General features: G+C 48.6%; 1 protein-coding gene and 1 long non-coding RNA gene across 6 annotated transcripts in view; one reads left to right on the top strand and one right to left on the bottom strand.

The window, feature by feature from the left end:
- Positions 1-14,776, top strand: part of Ank3 (ankyrin 3) — a 317,856-nt gene that overhangs the window by 210,272 nt on the left and 92,808 nt on the right. For 3 of the 5 annotated variants that reach the window (XM_032888731.1, XM_032888729.1, XM_032888730.1), the window contains one exon: positions 13,926-14,049. In XM_032888731.1, the coding sequence (XP_032744622.1) occupies positions 13,926-14,049 (124 nt within the window). Of the gene's footprint in view, positions 1-11,870; positions 12,552-13,925; positions 14,050-14,776 lie in introns of those variants that run through there. The other 2 variants (XM_032888733.1, XM_032888732.1) reach the window with 1 other exon arrangement.
- Positions 9,685-12,030, bottom strand: LOC116887178. The gene is made up of 2 exons (XR_004386203.1): positions 11,948-12,030; positions 9,685-10,171 (listed from the first exon to the last, which is right to left on the bottom strand). It is a non-coding gene; the product is annotated as an uncharacterized LOC116887178 (long non-coding RNA).

Raw genomic sequence — 14,776 nt, 5'->3', positions numbered from 1 at the left:
TTGACTCTTGTTGCAGTTTTTGAGCCCCTCCTGGTTCTGCCTCCTGACAGAGTCAGTCATTTGTTTCAGGCGCAGAAGTATAGAGAGGTTCTGTACGTGGTTGGTGATAAATAGTTTCAGAGTTCAGCTGTCTAGGCGCCGTCATAGTTCTCTCCATGCACATAAATGGCCTGAAAATTTTGCCCGTACACCTAGGTGTGGCTGTGGGACTCTGAAAATATTTATGGAAATAGGCAAGAGGCTAGATTTCATCCACAACCTGTAATTTTCTAGCCTTTGATTCGTTTTGTTTATTTCTTTCAAACTGGAAAACCAGGACTAGATCTGGCCTGGCTACTGCTGCAGTCTGGGGACCCCGTCACAGCTGTCCTTGTTTAAAGGCATCTACCCCCTTAGCTTCCCATAGCTGTGTCACAGATCCAGCAAGGCTCCAATCGAGGAACACCGATTAAAAACACACACACACACACACACACACACACACACACACACACACACACACACACACACGTCTGCCTGATACTCAAAGCCTTTGCTCTCAACCTCTAACGTGACTAGAAACCTGAGTGCATGGATCGTTTAGGTTTTCGAGAATAAAGGATACAGCCTAGAAATCGCAAGTAGTAAAATCTCGCTGAGTGTCCTTTACTGACTTTGTCATGGTTAAGTCGCTCACAGTAACTTCAGGCTATTATTATTATCACTATTATTCTCCCAAGTTATAGGCAGTCACAATTACAGCCAGCACCGAATGTGTTCTGAGTCCTAATTTACTCTTGGCATCACGCTCGGATGGTGTATGGTACTTCAGCTTCGCATCACCCAGAGGGCTGGCATTTGGATTTAGGCCTCTTGGTGAGGCTTCCTACTCACTGGGGCATCATAGAAGAGGAGATCACAGGGTAGGTAGGGAAATTCAAGAGATTCCTAACAGCCTCCAAAGGACCCTGGGAAAAAACATGTTGAAGAATGGCTGGAATTTGGATCAGCAGAGGTTGTAGGGGAGGTAGACGGGTAGGAAGAGGGCACAGATATTCCAAGTCCCCAAATTACATTCATCTGTGCTGAGGGTCCTGCACACAGAAACGGAAGCAGGGTGGTAATGCCAGGCACTGGTAGATGAGGTCACCAGGACAGGACCCAGAGAGAAACCCAGGTCAAGAAACTTCTACGAATACTGATGTAGAAGAGGAAGAAGAATGCTAAAGTGTATGTGGAGGGTGTGATAAGGGATGGAGGGAAGAATCTGGGAGAGCAGGTCCCAGTGGAAACGTTGGAGAAACTTTCTCTGAAAGCAGGGGTCAGCTGGGTGGTGGTGGTGGTGTACGCCTTTGATACAGCACTCAGGGGGCAGAAGCAGACAGATCTCTGTGAGGTAGAGACCAGCCTCGACTACAGAGCAAATCCCAGACAGAGTTACACACAGGAAATTCTGTCTCAAAAAATGAGGAAGAAAGAGAGAAGAGGAGAGAGAGGGAGGGGGAGGGGGAGGGAGGGGGGAAGAAGAGAGAGAATGAATCAGGGGAGCACAAGTACTGGGGAGGTAGCTCAACACCAAACCACATCCACCCATGGCGTTGAGAAGGGAGTTGCAGATTTGAGCTCAGCCCTGTAATGTAAGAGAGGAAAGACACAGAGTGTTTCTCCCCATAAAGCGAGATAGAATGTGGTGCCGGAACCACTGTGCACTGCCTGATGGATGATAGCCTGAAGCTGTGTGTCTGCATTGCAGACGGTTAATTACTGGCCCGAGTAAACTATAACGTTGGAGACTCTTCCACTCCTTTTTTTCCTTCCCTGTCCGTCCACCCGAGCATCCTGACCTGATGACCTGTGCAGTAGTAGTGCCCAGGCTGCCTGCTCCTCCCACTGTTGGCATCCTCACTGCTGAGAAGTTGGATGCTGAACCCAGGGAGCAACGTGAATGATCAGGCAAGGGCAGGGCAGAGAGGTGAGCATCTGGGAGCAAGGGACGGTGAGAGAAACAGTGACGGTGCTAATCCTGTGACTTCCCTGGGCTGGGCTCCTTTAAAATAGAGGCCACATGGTGTGGCCTTGTATGTGTAGACCTTCGAGGAATAAGCTTGAAACAGACCAACAGGTGTGTGTGTTTTCACCTGGGTCAGTGGTGACAGTTTAGGTACATGAAGAGATCTCAGGTTTGGGTGACACGGTGGGCCCTTTGTGGGCTGTATGCCTGGACCTCCCTTACCTGATAGGTTCTCATGCTTTATACCCAGATAATGAGAACACTGAGATGAAGGAGGGCCGGGGAGGGTTTGAAGTAGAATGGATAGCTAAGAAAGAATGCACAGACAAGACCGGACAGGTAGCTCACCTAAAGAGGACCTGCGTTTGATACCCAGAAGCCACATTAAAAAACGGGATGGTGGTGTACACTTGAAATCCCATGGTATAGGCAGTGACAAGGTGGGCTTGGGGCTTGCTGGCCAGCCAGTCGGACCAGTAAGCTCTGAGCCAGCCTGGGGAGGGGTGGGGGGAATGGAGGACAGCATCTGAGGCATGATGTCATTGCCTGTCTTCTGGGCTGCATGACATCTTTATACATACAGGCTTTGTACACACGAGGACACACAAGCGCATGAAGAGAACAAGTTGGCATGACACTGCTACATGGAATTTAGCATGCAGTAGCCAGCATTCTAGTCCTGATTTCATAGGGCGAGTTTGTAACTGGCAGCTAAGTCATTGTCTAGTCATCTTTACTTGTGGCTTAGGTTTGATGCAATGGGAACGGGAAAGTGACCTCGAACTCCCTTCTACCCAGACTCCATCTTCAGCTTAAAAGTTTGTGCCCAAGTCAGCGTGACAGCTAGTCCTAACGAAGGTAACCCTGGGAATTTCTACATCAAGGTCAAGCATTGCAACCATGAGAAAATGGCAGGGTCTGCCTCCACTTGCTCTCCTCACCTCTCTGTAGAAGACACACTGAATCTCTTCTGCCTTCTGGGATGGGTTTGTTTATTAACTCAAGCAAGATCACAGGGGACATTCTCAATGCCCCATCTAGAGAGCTTCCTGCCCTGAGTCACGTGTGCCAACCTCAGACACCCTGCAGCCCGGATTAGGGAGCAATGAACGGGTGCATGGTTTTAAAAGAGAAACACGCCCCGGCTACAAGGAACAGAATCCTTAAAAACAAAGAAAGGAGTTGACTTTGTACTCTTAAAAAAAAAAGTTGATCACCAGAACAGAGTCATTTATTCCGTGAGGTAATGGCAATGCACTGTTTCAGAGGGGTGTGACCTTGGCTGGTCAAACCCCATTCTTCGTCTGTGGCCACCTACAAAGCCAGAATCTTTAGCCAAGACCTAGGGAAAAGTTGAGTGCAACAGGTGGTCCTCCCTGCTGATGACACAGTTCTTCAGGCTTCTAAAATCACCTGTTTAGTCTGTCACTCATTTAGCCAGTAGCCGACCCCTGTTTTGAGATACACAATGAAAAGGTACTCTATTGCCCCATTTACTTTATAGTCTCAGTGGCTGACTCACCTGCCGAGAGATGACAGAAGCCAAGGTTCAAGGAAAGTCACTCCCATTTGCTCATCTGCAGTAGAGGGGGCAGATGGAGAAGAAGCAGCAGAAGGCAGAGATACTCAGCCCCTCCCCCTTCTGCTTCTAGCCATGCCTCTGACCCCGTTACAGGGTCCTCAATTAGTGTGCTTGATGGTGCCCGCCTTCTTGAAGGGCCTGGAACACAGACACCACTTAAAAACTGAAAGTATAAACTCCACCCACCTCCCTTCACCGATGGTCTTCTCCTCCTCTGAGTACAGCAGCCTTGCAGGAGTGAGCACAGGCTCTAGCTTCAAACTGAAGAACAGAAAGGAGAGAGAGAGCTGGACTCAGTAGCTTCTTACCTGCTGTTGCTTAACTACAATGGAGTTAGCATTCGGAACAAAAGTGTGGGTGCATCCGGGCCCGTTTTCCTGTCTTCCTCTTCTATGCTTGCTTGTTCATCTCTCTGCTCGCTTGCTTGCTTGTTTTGTTTTGTTTTGCAGCAAGATCTTACCATGTCTATTTGGCTGCTCTGGAACTTTGTAGACTGGGCTGATGTTGAACTTACAAAGCTCTGCCTACGTCTGGCTCTGAGTGCTGGGATTAAAGACATGCACCGGCACACCAGGCTTCCTCCCTGCCTTCTTGATTAAGAATGAAAGCATCATGTGAATGTCTATTGTTTGGATTTTCTAAGTCATAAATTCATTATTTATTTATATATTGAGATGGGACCTTAGGTAACCAAGGTCAGTCTTTTTTTACAGATAGATTTATTTTTACTTTATGTATTAAGGTGTTTTTCTTGCATATGTGTCCGTTCACATGCATGCCTGGTATCCAAGGAGACCAGAATCGGACATTGGATCCCCTGAAACTGGAGATACAGATGGTTGTCAGGTCCCATGCAGGTGCTAGGAATGCAACCCAGGTCCTCTGGAAAAGCAGCCAGTGCTCTTAACTGCTAGACCCGTCCCCCAGTCCCCAGGCCCGTCTTGAGCTCACTATATAGTTAAGGATGACTTGGAATTTCTGACCCTTCTGCCTTCCAGCACCTACTGAGTGCTGGAATTACAGCCTTGTGCCACGACACCCAGTTTATTTGCTGAATGGAGGTGGGAGATAGACCCCAGGGCTCTGCCTACTGAACTGCATCCTAAACCCTAGGCCAAACTGCCTTCTCTGAAAGATGAGACTATAAATCTTTAGATATGGTCTGCTTTAATGAGCGGTGCTAAAATATAATCTATATTTTATAGCCCTTATTTGAATCATAAGCAAAAAATATATAACAGATCTTGTTTCTTATTACATTTAAGTGTGTGTGTGTGCGCACGCGCGCGCACGTGCCCGCATACGCACATGTACATAATCAGGACAACTAGCAGAAATCAGCTTTTTTCACACAGTGTGAGTCTGAGTTAAAACTGAGGTCATGAGGCTTGGTGGCAAGTGCCGTTACCCACTGACCCATCTCACTAGACAAGAGATCTTCTAAGAGTTTAGTAACATCTCGCGTAGTTGCCGTAAAGACAGACAGAAATGCCGTAAAGGCAGAAATGCCGTAAAGGCAGCGTGGTAGAACACGCTGGCATTGACCAACTTCCTGTCACATGGTACTTCCTGCTCTCGTCAGATGGCCTCACCAGCATCCATCCTGCTTCTGCCTCAGGGTTAGAATTGGTCCTAGAGACGGGGCAGTGAGGACCTGGGAGGGGGTGGGGAGGTGCCTGTGAGTTTTCAGTCTAAAAAGAGAAGCGTCTCAACAAAATAACTGCACGCGCACCGTTGGATAGATGTTGCCTGCTAGCAACAGTTACTCTAAAACCCTAGTCCAGGGACCTTAAACTATGGCCCAACCAGTGTCTCCCTGCCCAGTTGTCCATGGCTTCCACCAAGCTTGCACCCAAGGTCCTCGGGACACGCCCACACTTGCCATCCTGTGCTGGGATCTCTAGCCGGGAGAGGTCAGCTTCTCTGTGCCCTCTTCATGGACACACACACCGTCAACTCTGACAGACTTCTCTGTCAGATGTGGCACCTTCCTTTGAGCACCCGTGGGTGATCTGCAGTTCTCTCGTTTCCCCTCTGCAATTGTTGTATGCATAGAGAAAAAGATTCCAGCCCAGACGCTGCCCACGGCTCGACATGAGAGCTTCAGGAGGTGAGCTAATGCATTTACATGTCACTCAGGAAAGGGGGAAAGACTGGGCTGGAGAGATGGCTCCGTGGTTAAGAATCCTTTTTGCGGGGTTGGGGATTTAGCTCAGTGGTAGAGCGCTTGCTAGGGCCCTGGGTTCGGTCCCCAGCTCCGAAAAAAAAAAGAAAAAAATGAAGAATCCTTTCTGCTCTTCCAGAGGTCCTGAGTTCAGTTCCTACCACTCGGATCGCATGGCTCACACCACCTGTAGCCAGCGCCTTCTTCTGGACTCCAAAGACCCTCTCACACATACAGGCATTAAAAAAAACATAAATAAAAACAAGTGTTTTGTTTTAAAAAGAAAAAAAAAGGAGCTGGGGTTAAATGACCCACACTGTGATGTAAGACGCGCACAGTCTCTCAGGTGGGCAGGCACCAAACACGGGCAATATGGTATCTATACCACGATCCGTGTCCTGGCGCTCTGTATTGGAGACTGGGTGCCTTCAGGACTATAGGTGGCTCTAGTACTTGGATATTCAGTGTGATTGGTTCACAGACCAGTGACATCACAGCTAGCCGAGAGAGCCTGCTGTATCCGCTGAAACTTGACGTAAACAGTAGAAACCCTGCACTTAACAGAAGGCTGCTATTTCTGAAGTTGGTATGTTCACGATTCCAGAATTCCCACCTAGGAAAGAGACCATGTGTTGGCAAGCCTGTCACATGGCTGTATTGACTGGTAAAATGGGGAAGTTTAATGGTTTTCCAAACTGAGCTCTGGGCCTGCAGAATCACTTGGGGATTTGTGGCCAGTTCACACTCCCCCCCCCAATTCCTCCTGATACAAAGTAGCATGCGCATAATGTGTGTTTCTGTCTTCCTGTTCTGGGTGTCCCTTTTCTTTCAGAAGCAAGTGAGGGGGGAGAGCTTCTTCTCCATGTTTGCTTGGGTGTCTACTGGTCCACCCTGATGCCTGCCTGGCAGGCTGTATCTGCCACGTATGTGCTGGTAGTGGAAGGACATGTGGCCCATATGACTGATCTGCAGTGCCTGTGTTCTGTTTTGTTTTATTGACTCTATGCATTTTTTTTGACTAGGTGATAAAAGCACATGGTTCAAAATTCCCAAAGTGCAGGAGGTTTTGGTGAAAAGTAAGTCTCCTTCCCCTCTGCTCTGAAACTGTAGCTCACCTCTTCAGAGGCTACCCCGATCTGTCAGTCATTCCTCATGTTTATTGAGTACCCACTCTGTGCTGGGCAGTGTTCTGGAAACCACACAGGGAGCAAGGCAGACACCTGCGGCCTTCCGGGAGCTTTGCTTATCACCGCCGTCCGCAGTGGACTTTGAGTTTCCAGGGGAGAAGTCAGAACAAGGGCCTCAGTGCCTAATCTCCAGCCTTTGAGATCCCATCTTTCTCAAATGCTCAGTGGCCTTGGATTACTTGCCTCCATTGTGGCGAAGTGGCCTCCTGGGTCCTGATGCAGAGATAGTAGGTGGGGACGATTAAATGAGATACTATGGAAAGCGCCAAGCACGCACCCAGAACACAGTAAATGCTCAATAAATAGAAGCGTTGATTCTAGTGATCTGATTGTGCCTTCCTGTCCTGCAGCGACGGCTGATAATGGGGGAAAGGCTCCCCGTTCAGCACTTTTCGTTGTCTCTCTTTGCTGTGATCAAAAAGCCACATTTTACAGCTCAGCTGAAGCTGTCTGAGGTTGACTGCTACGTGCCGGTGTGTACGGCAGTCAGCTCCTGGTTAGTCAGTGGGCTGCGCAAATTACACCCCTCCTGATTGCTCGTCTGTCTGCTTTGGATCTCGTCATCTGGAGGCTTTGGGGCTGTTGTTTACTTGAAGGGGCTTTGGGCTATTTCACCTTTTAATGTTACAGAAAGCAATCTCTTGGTGGTGGTGGTGGTGGGTGGGTGGACTCTGCATTTCCAAGACAGGAATTAAGGCCTTCTGGGTAAAATATCTAACTATAGTTCCGTTTAGCTATTTTAGGTTGTTCCTCCAGGACTTATGTCTGTGAGCAGATAAAGGACTTCGGATCTCTAGAAAAGCAACAAATAGGTTTTGTGGTAGTGAGGTGGAAAAAGTTACAAGAAAGTTACACATGGAGGGAAGGGGGAGGGGAAGACAGCAGGGAAGGAGAGGAAAGAGAGAAAGGAAAGGGGAGAGGGTAGAAGAGAGGGGAGGAGGGAAGGAAGAGAGGAGGGGAGGGGCCAAGCCTAGGACCAGAAAATTTGTTCCCACATTAGGTCAAGAGCTGTTTCTTTCTGCAGCGCAGAAAGGATTGCTGAGGGCCTGGTGAAGTCAGGATGCAGGATGGGTTAACATGACCCAAGGAGATGTGAGTGCATCTGTTGGTTCCTCTGAACATCATTTAGCCCGGTTTCTTTTCCATTTAGCCTGCTGTCTGAGGCTGTCCTCTCTTGTTTTCCAGGCAGACAGAGTTACAACTCTATGTGTAGTCAGTCCTCTCTGGCACAGGGGTGCTTCTCTCCATTCAGAGAGAATGGTGAGAACGGGGATGGCCGGGCATGGTGGTGAAATGCAGCCAGTGACACGGGTCACTTGAGGGATGATGGTTGTTCCAAGGTTTGGGTTGTATTGACAACATTCCCTGCGTCCTGGTGGAATACTGACAGAGATGGATTAGTAGTAAGATCAGTGGTGCCCAGATATCAATGCGTAGAAAGGCAGCAAGGCAGCAGTGCATGATGGGAGCTCACCTGATGCAATCGGCCACCCCCCTTGCTTGAGGTCATTGTCTGTACTGGTCCTGTGCTCACAGCTGAGGTGCAGAGCTGAGGAGGCCAGTGGCACTTTGGGCAAGCACCGTGCGGTGTGACCTCTGGACCTTGTTTCTCCTTCCCATCTTAGTCACCTGTTAGGAAATAGCAGCCTCTGCCCACACTCAGCCTCTTGATGCCTGCATTCCATCCTTCTGTGGGCCAGCTTTGCTCAGGGATTGCCCTCCCTGTGCATGGGCTCACGAGGCAGCATCAGAACGCGGCTGAGGCAGGAGTCACGTGACCAGGTGTGCACGTGAGTGTCATTCAAAGATGGCTTCTTCAGCTAGGCCATCTAGAAGTGCAGAGAGCCAGCCAGCACTGCCTCCTTCCCTTCCCCTCCCCTCTCCTTCTCTCCCTCCCCTTCCTCGACTTTTCTCTTTCCCCTCTTCTCTCACCTCCTTCTCTGTGTGTGTCTCTCCCCTCTCTTTCTCGATTCCTTTCTCTGATCCCTCTCTCTCCCTCCCACCACCCTCTGCCTCCCTGTATGCAAACCTCAAGCTTTGTTATTACTGTTAAGACTATGATGGTTGAACGTTAATCACGTTTCTTACATCAGCCTGACCAGGGACAGACAACATTTCCAAGAGGTTCACTGAGAACCTGCGTGCGGGGTTTCTTCCTCTCAAACCTAGAGACCCTGGAAAGTCACCTTCCTAGGATTTTACGGTTCAAAGCTCTAGGCAAGCAGATTTAATAAGGGCCCAAGCCATCATAGGCCTAGACAGGCAGAGGACAGCAGAGTTCAGTGAAGCCCGGGTGGGGAAGGTAACTGGAGAGACAAACAGCCTCCCTGCCAGAACATAGTCAAACCTATTTATAACATGACTGACGATCCAGCCATTAATCCTAGCGTCTCACTAAGGCTCTCACGCTGCCAGTCAAGTGTGGAGCCAGGCTCTTCTTGGGAAGTGAAAATTTAGGGCCCTTGCTGCTTTATACATATTTACCACAGCGCTCTCAGAAATACATAGGGTTTTTCAATAACATAAATATTAATAATACTATACAAATATTAAACCACACAGTTTAATATTAAACCATTACCTTTGCTGGCTTGTAAATATTTGAACGCAGGAAGCAGCTGATGCTGGCCAATTTTGTTTTATTATAAAGAGGATTAGACCAGTCATGAAATTGAATACAGTCCGTCTCTCTCTGAGCTCCGTGTGACCCGGTGCTGTGCTAGGTGATAATTATGGAATGTTTGGCATGGGACGGTGGGTCGTTTTATTGTTACCGTTTAATCACTTATTTGTAGGATAGACATTCGATATCTGTGCTCTGTCTGTTGATTCTGCCTTTATGGTAACTGTAGACCTTCATGGCACAAAACCTGTTGTAGGCCAGAAGTCCCAGCAGGGTGCCATCGTCACTTTGCTCATGGTTTTAGTTCATTTTCCAGGAAGTTGTAGGGAAGCCCTAGTTCGAATCACCTTTCGTAAAGGTCCAGACCGTGACTCAGAGGTGTCAAATGACACTTCAAAGGGTCTCTGTTCCTAACTGCTAGAGCTTGACTCTGAACCCTACCAGACAGAGTGAATTAAAATGATAGTTTTACAAGTCCCACATTTCGAAGGAGATGTTTGCACTGTGCTCAGTTGTGAGGACCTGTTTATTGTCCTGCGGATCAGGTCATCGTATCTTGATTCATCTGTAACAAGTGTGCACGGCTCCCATGCTTCTCATGGTTTTGTGGAGTCCGTTCTGAAATCTAAGGACAAGAAAATAGAAACATGGGCTTACCATGTTTGTCCTCCGTCAAGCTTAATCCCAGAACACTAAGTCATGCTAGCATGCAGATTTGGAAATAACAACACAACTACCCTCTTCATTCGTTATTAATCACCAATTCCAAAACTATAGGGCACTTCGAATGTACAGTCCAGCTGAGAGACCTCCCCAGGCCACGTGAGAGGCTGGATACCCCGGGTAGGGACACCCCTCTCAGACTGTGAGCAGAAAGTAAGAGAGGAAGAAATTAGTCACGTGAGAAAGAACATTCACCCTGCCCAGGCTCAAAGTCTGAGTTTAAGAATCTGCAGAGACTGAAGGAACTAACTCCCTGACAAGTGGACGGTCTGGGGTATTGGGGAGTGGGGGAGGGGCACTCCACATCCCAGGCTCGTGGGAAGCAAGCCTTGTGTAAAACGCCTTACAAAACACATTGGCTTGTGGTTTTTAGATATGGAAAAAAGGAAAGAAAGAAAAAAAAAAGCCTAGCATTCTCTTCCCAAAGTCTGGCTTCCTCCCACTCCTGTAGTTTTCGTGTGGCTTGCGGCCGGACTGAGCGGATTAAAACATTGAGGAGTCATGTCCATTTACTCAATTCACGAGATCCCCACTTGCCCCGTACAGATTTCAATCTCTCTCTACTTAGGCAACAGGCCAAGAGGGTGGATGGAGGCATGGGGAAGGGCTGGTCGAGGCCCCACCCCTAACTGGGGAACATTGGCTGTAGATAGCAGCTGGTCAGGGAGAGTCACTCTTCTCTGGGGGTGTGGCCGGGGGTGTGGCCACAGGTAAGTTACTTCTGCCCCATTGGATAGCTGCACAACCTGGTAGTTGTGGGCTGCACTGATGAGACACCGGGTTTTTAAAAAACCAAGCTGTGAGAGGACAAGGAGGGGTTGCAATAGGGACATGGCGGGCGAGGGGGCGGCGGATATGATCATATTGCCTTGTGCATATGAAATTCTCAAAAAGTAAATTTAAAGAACTTTTTAAAAAAAAGACATGCTGGGCACAACGACTTAGGTTTCAAAACACCTTGCTAACATCCTAGACTAACTACCCAGCTAGTCTGGCGTGTACATCAGAGGGTGCCATTGAAATGGCCTCTCAGACGGACCCAGGAGGAACCTGCAGAGAGCTGGCTATCTCCTTACTACTCACAGAAACAGGACGCTTTGCCATAGGAGAGAGGCCCCATGCTTCAGAGGAGAGACATTTTAATAGGAAAGTGGCAGGGTCACCTCCTGGGCCCTGTCTTCTCCTCCTGGTCACTGTCACCCCACTCTTCGTACCATCTCAAGAGTGAGAAGCAGTAAACACGGACTGACTAGGAGTGTTCAAGAATGGAGAGAACTCTTGTCCCAAACTCCAGCATAGCAGAATACTTCCCCAGTTCTCTCTCTCTCTCTCTCTCTCTCTCTCTCTCTCACTCTCTCTCTCAATCTCTCTCTCTCTCTCTCTCTCTCTCTCTCTCTCTCTTTCTCTCCCCCCCCCTTTTGATCTGTGTGTTTGATCTGAGGCGTCCCTAGGAACTCTAGTGTCACAGCTGCTTCCCTGGGCCTGCAGTTTCCCAACCTCCACCCAAGGGCAGGCCCTCCCTTCTTTCCTGCCCGCCTTCCACCTGACAGGGACCATAAATAACAGAGGCTCCCGGTGTTCCCAGCCGAGAACAAAGTTGAAAGTTTGCCTGCAGCTCCTGGCCACTCCTGCTCTCGGCCCTTCTTTGTTTTCTCCCTGGGTTTGTTTTTTCTTCTACCTGGCTTGGCTGTTTCTTCATTCACTTTAGAGAAGAGCCCGTCTCCAAGTCTCCCAGTTGCACAAGTGCCCGAGGCTCTCTGGACTTGTGAGGGTCCCAGCTACTCGGGCTGCACTGGTATCAAGTTACTGAAAGTCTACACCCAGGCAGTCCTCATATTTACATACAAATAACTCCTGGGTTTGCATTTATGTCACTATTGGGTCCTGCGAGAGGCTTGCCAGTGCGTCCTTAATCCAATCAGAAGGCGCTTTGAAAGGATGTCTGCGAAGCGGTCAGAAGGATGTTCCTCGCTATTAAGTGTTGCCACACAAAATTTTTCGAATGTTTTGGTCTGAGATTCTTTTTTTTTTAAATCTTCGGAGTTTAAAAGTGAGGAATGATGTGCATTTGCTCAGTTGCTTGTGACGACTTGGAGATGCTGAGGGAAACGGTGCAGCCCTGGTGAAGAAGATCTGAGTAGGGAAGGGTTTGGATCCGCACCAGACTGGTGTGGATTGAGGCTGGTGTGGACGGCTTCCTCTAAACCCCTGCTTAAGGAATTCCTGGAAGTCTCCGGAAAGCATTCCTCAACCCAGCGTGGTGGAAATGGCTTTGCCACACAGTAAGATCTTGCTTTAATTCCTGCTTGGTGGGTACTGGTTTGGAGAAATATGCAAATACCCCTCCCTTTCGAATACCTAAAGCCCTGCAGTACGGTGTAGAGTAGCCTAGCCACGGGAAAACGGTCTGTTTAGCTTTTAACATTTGAGAAAAGAAAGTAGTTGCCAGTGTGCTTCAAGACCTGATTGGCTGCTAAAAAGTTGAGCTCCCGTGGTTTCAAGCGAGTTGAAATGAATGAGAATTGTAAACTGTAGTGAATGGAGTATTGAGCCTTGAATCGCTTGCCTCTGGGAGAGCCTAGCATATACACATTTAAGAATTTCTTTGGGCCAGCCAGCTTGTATGTAGAAAGGGAAGAAAAGTAATTTTAAGAGAGACGGGGTTTACCCATGTGGAGGGAACTTGGCGTCGCCTGTGCTATACTTTGGGAGGGGTGGGAACCATCCCAGAGGGCAAAAGACGATTGAAAAACCTGCCCCGTTGCTCTTGGAATGTGGTTTTCCCTGTGAGCTCACAAGGCACACAGAACTCCGGCGAGCATTCTGCATGCATTAACTCTTTGTGTGGATCGTGCACTGCCACTGGTTCCCCCTTTCTGGCTACAGAAGCCCCTAGCTCAAGAGGTCTGTAGAAGGCAGAGTTAGTTGCTTTGCAAGTTCATCTGAGAGGTTTAAAAACAGTTCAAAATTAATGTGCTCCGAGGTCTCCCAGGCAGGTGGGTACGACTTCCACCATTAACTCACAAAACTCAGAAGAGATGTGCCCCAGCCTGAAATCCTAAGAGTAAAACGGTTTAAAGAACAACCACCAGTTTCATTCCCAGGCAGGTGATTTAGCTCAGTTGGTTTAAAAGCCCTTGCTAAGCCCGACTAAGTTTGATCCCGGAACCCACATCATGGAAACAGAGAACAGACTCACACGGTTGCCCTCTGACCTCACAGGTGCACTTTGCATGTTCACACGAACGAGCACAAGTTGACAACTAAATAAAACCGTTCCCTTTCCTCACTCTAAGGACAGAATTAGTGACATGGGCCTTATTGTGTCCTTTCAAACAAGATGTCGTCACCAGGGGTGGTAAAGAGGAAAACTCACCTGAGAGATTAGCTCCAGTCTATCTAACTGAACCTGGCGGGAAGGAACGGGTCAGGGGTCATGCTTACATTGATCATTAACACTAACTGAGCTTGCTACTTTGGTCAGCCCCTGCAATGGGGAACTAACCTCTCCCTTCGCTGTTTCTTTCTGGATGGCAGTTAAATAAAAATCTACAGGGGCACCGGGAAAGGAGATAAGACCGTGAGCGTCAGTTTTCTCCCTGATTGCCACATAGTCGAGAGGGAGGGCTTCTGACTGGCTTGTTCTCCACCTGCAGGTGAAGATGCCATCACAGGGGACACTGACAAGTATCTCGGGCCACAGGACCTCAAGGAGCTGGGCGATGACTCCCTGCCTGCCGAGGGCTATGTGGGCTTCAGTCTCGGAGCCCGGTCTGCCAGGTACTGTTGTTATTGCGGGGGATTGTTTTTTTCTTTTTCAGAGTTTGCTTACAACAACCATGATCTGTCCTGAGCCAGCATCATTTCCATCTCCTCCATGACGCCAGAATGCGCTCTTTGGATGCAATGTGAATCCTGTGGAATGCTCTTGATGTGAACACACGCTCGCACACGCTCGCACACGTGCACACACGCGTGTGCACACCACACACTGTTTTGTTTTTTCCATTATTTGCAATGTGTAGTCTCCTGTGCTAGAACAGGTCAATCTTTGCTCCTTTTTTCCCTGCCACTTCGCAGCCGGTTTCCAACATGGAACCGCACAAGCTCCCTGATAAATGGGCAAAAACCAACCCCCAGTCTCATGTTACAAGAGTAGCTTGCTCCAGACTGGAAGACCTTTCTAGTTACGATATGTAAGAAATTTCTATACAGATCATTAGGCATATAGGTTAGTGAAGAATTAATTCGTGGTTGCTAGGCAGCACCCTTGACGATAAGAACAAACTGTAAACTGTCTGCCATGCATGGCAACGGAGGTTGTGCCTTTCCAGTGTTGGCCAACGAGCCTGTTAGGACTGTGAGTGTGACTTATGAAGAGTCCCAGTCAGCAATGGCGCGAAGGCGCGAATTCAGTTCTCACGGCTGAAGGGAGAAAGCCTTGACTTCCAAGTCACTCACTGTGTGAAGGAACAGGACCTTGTCTAAGAGACTGGGACTCCCTTTC

This window comes from Rattus rattus, chromosome 18 (assembly GCF_011064425.1).
Source record: "Rattus rattus isolate New Zealand chromosome 18, Rrattus_CSIRO_v1, whole genome shotgun sequence".
Taxonomy (NCBI): domain Eukaryota; kingdom Metazoa; phylum Chordata; class Mammalia; order Rodentia; family Muridae; genus Rattus; species Rattus rattus.
Note: the sequence above shows the minus strand (reverse complement) of the source record. Positions and strands in the feature narration are given on the sequence as shown.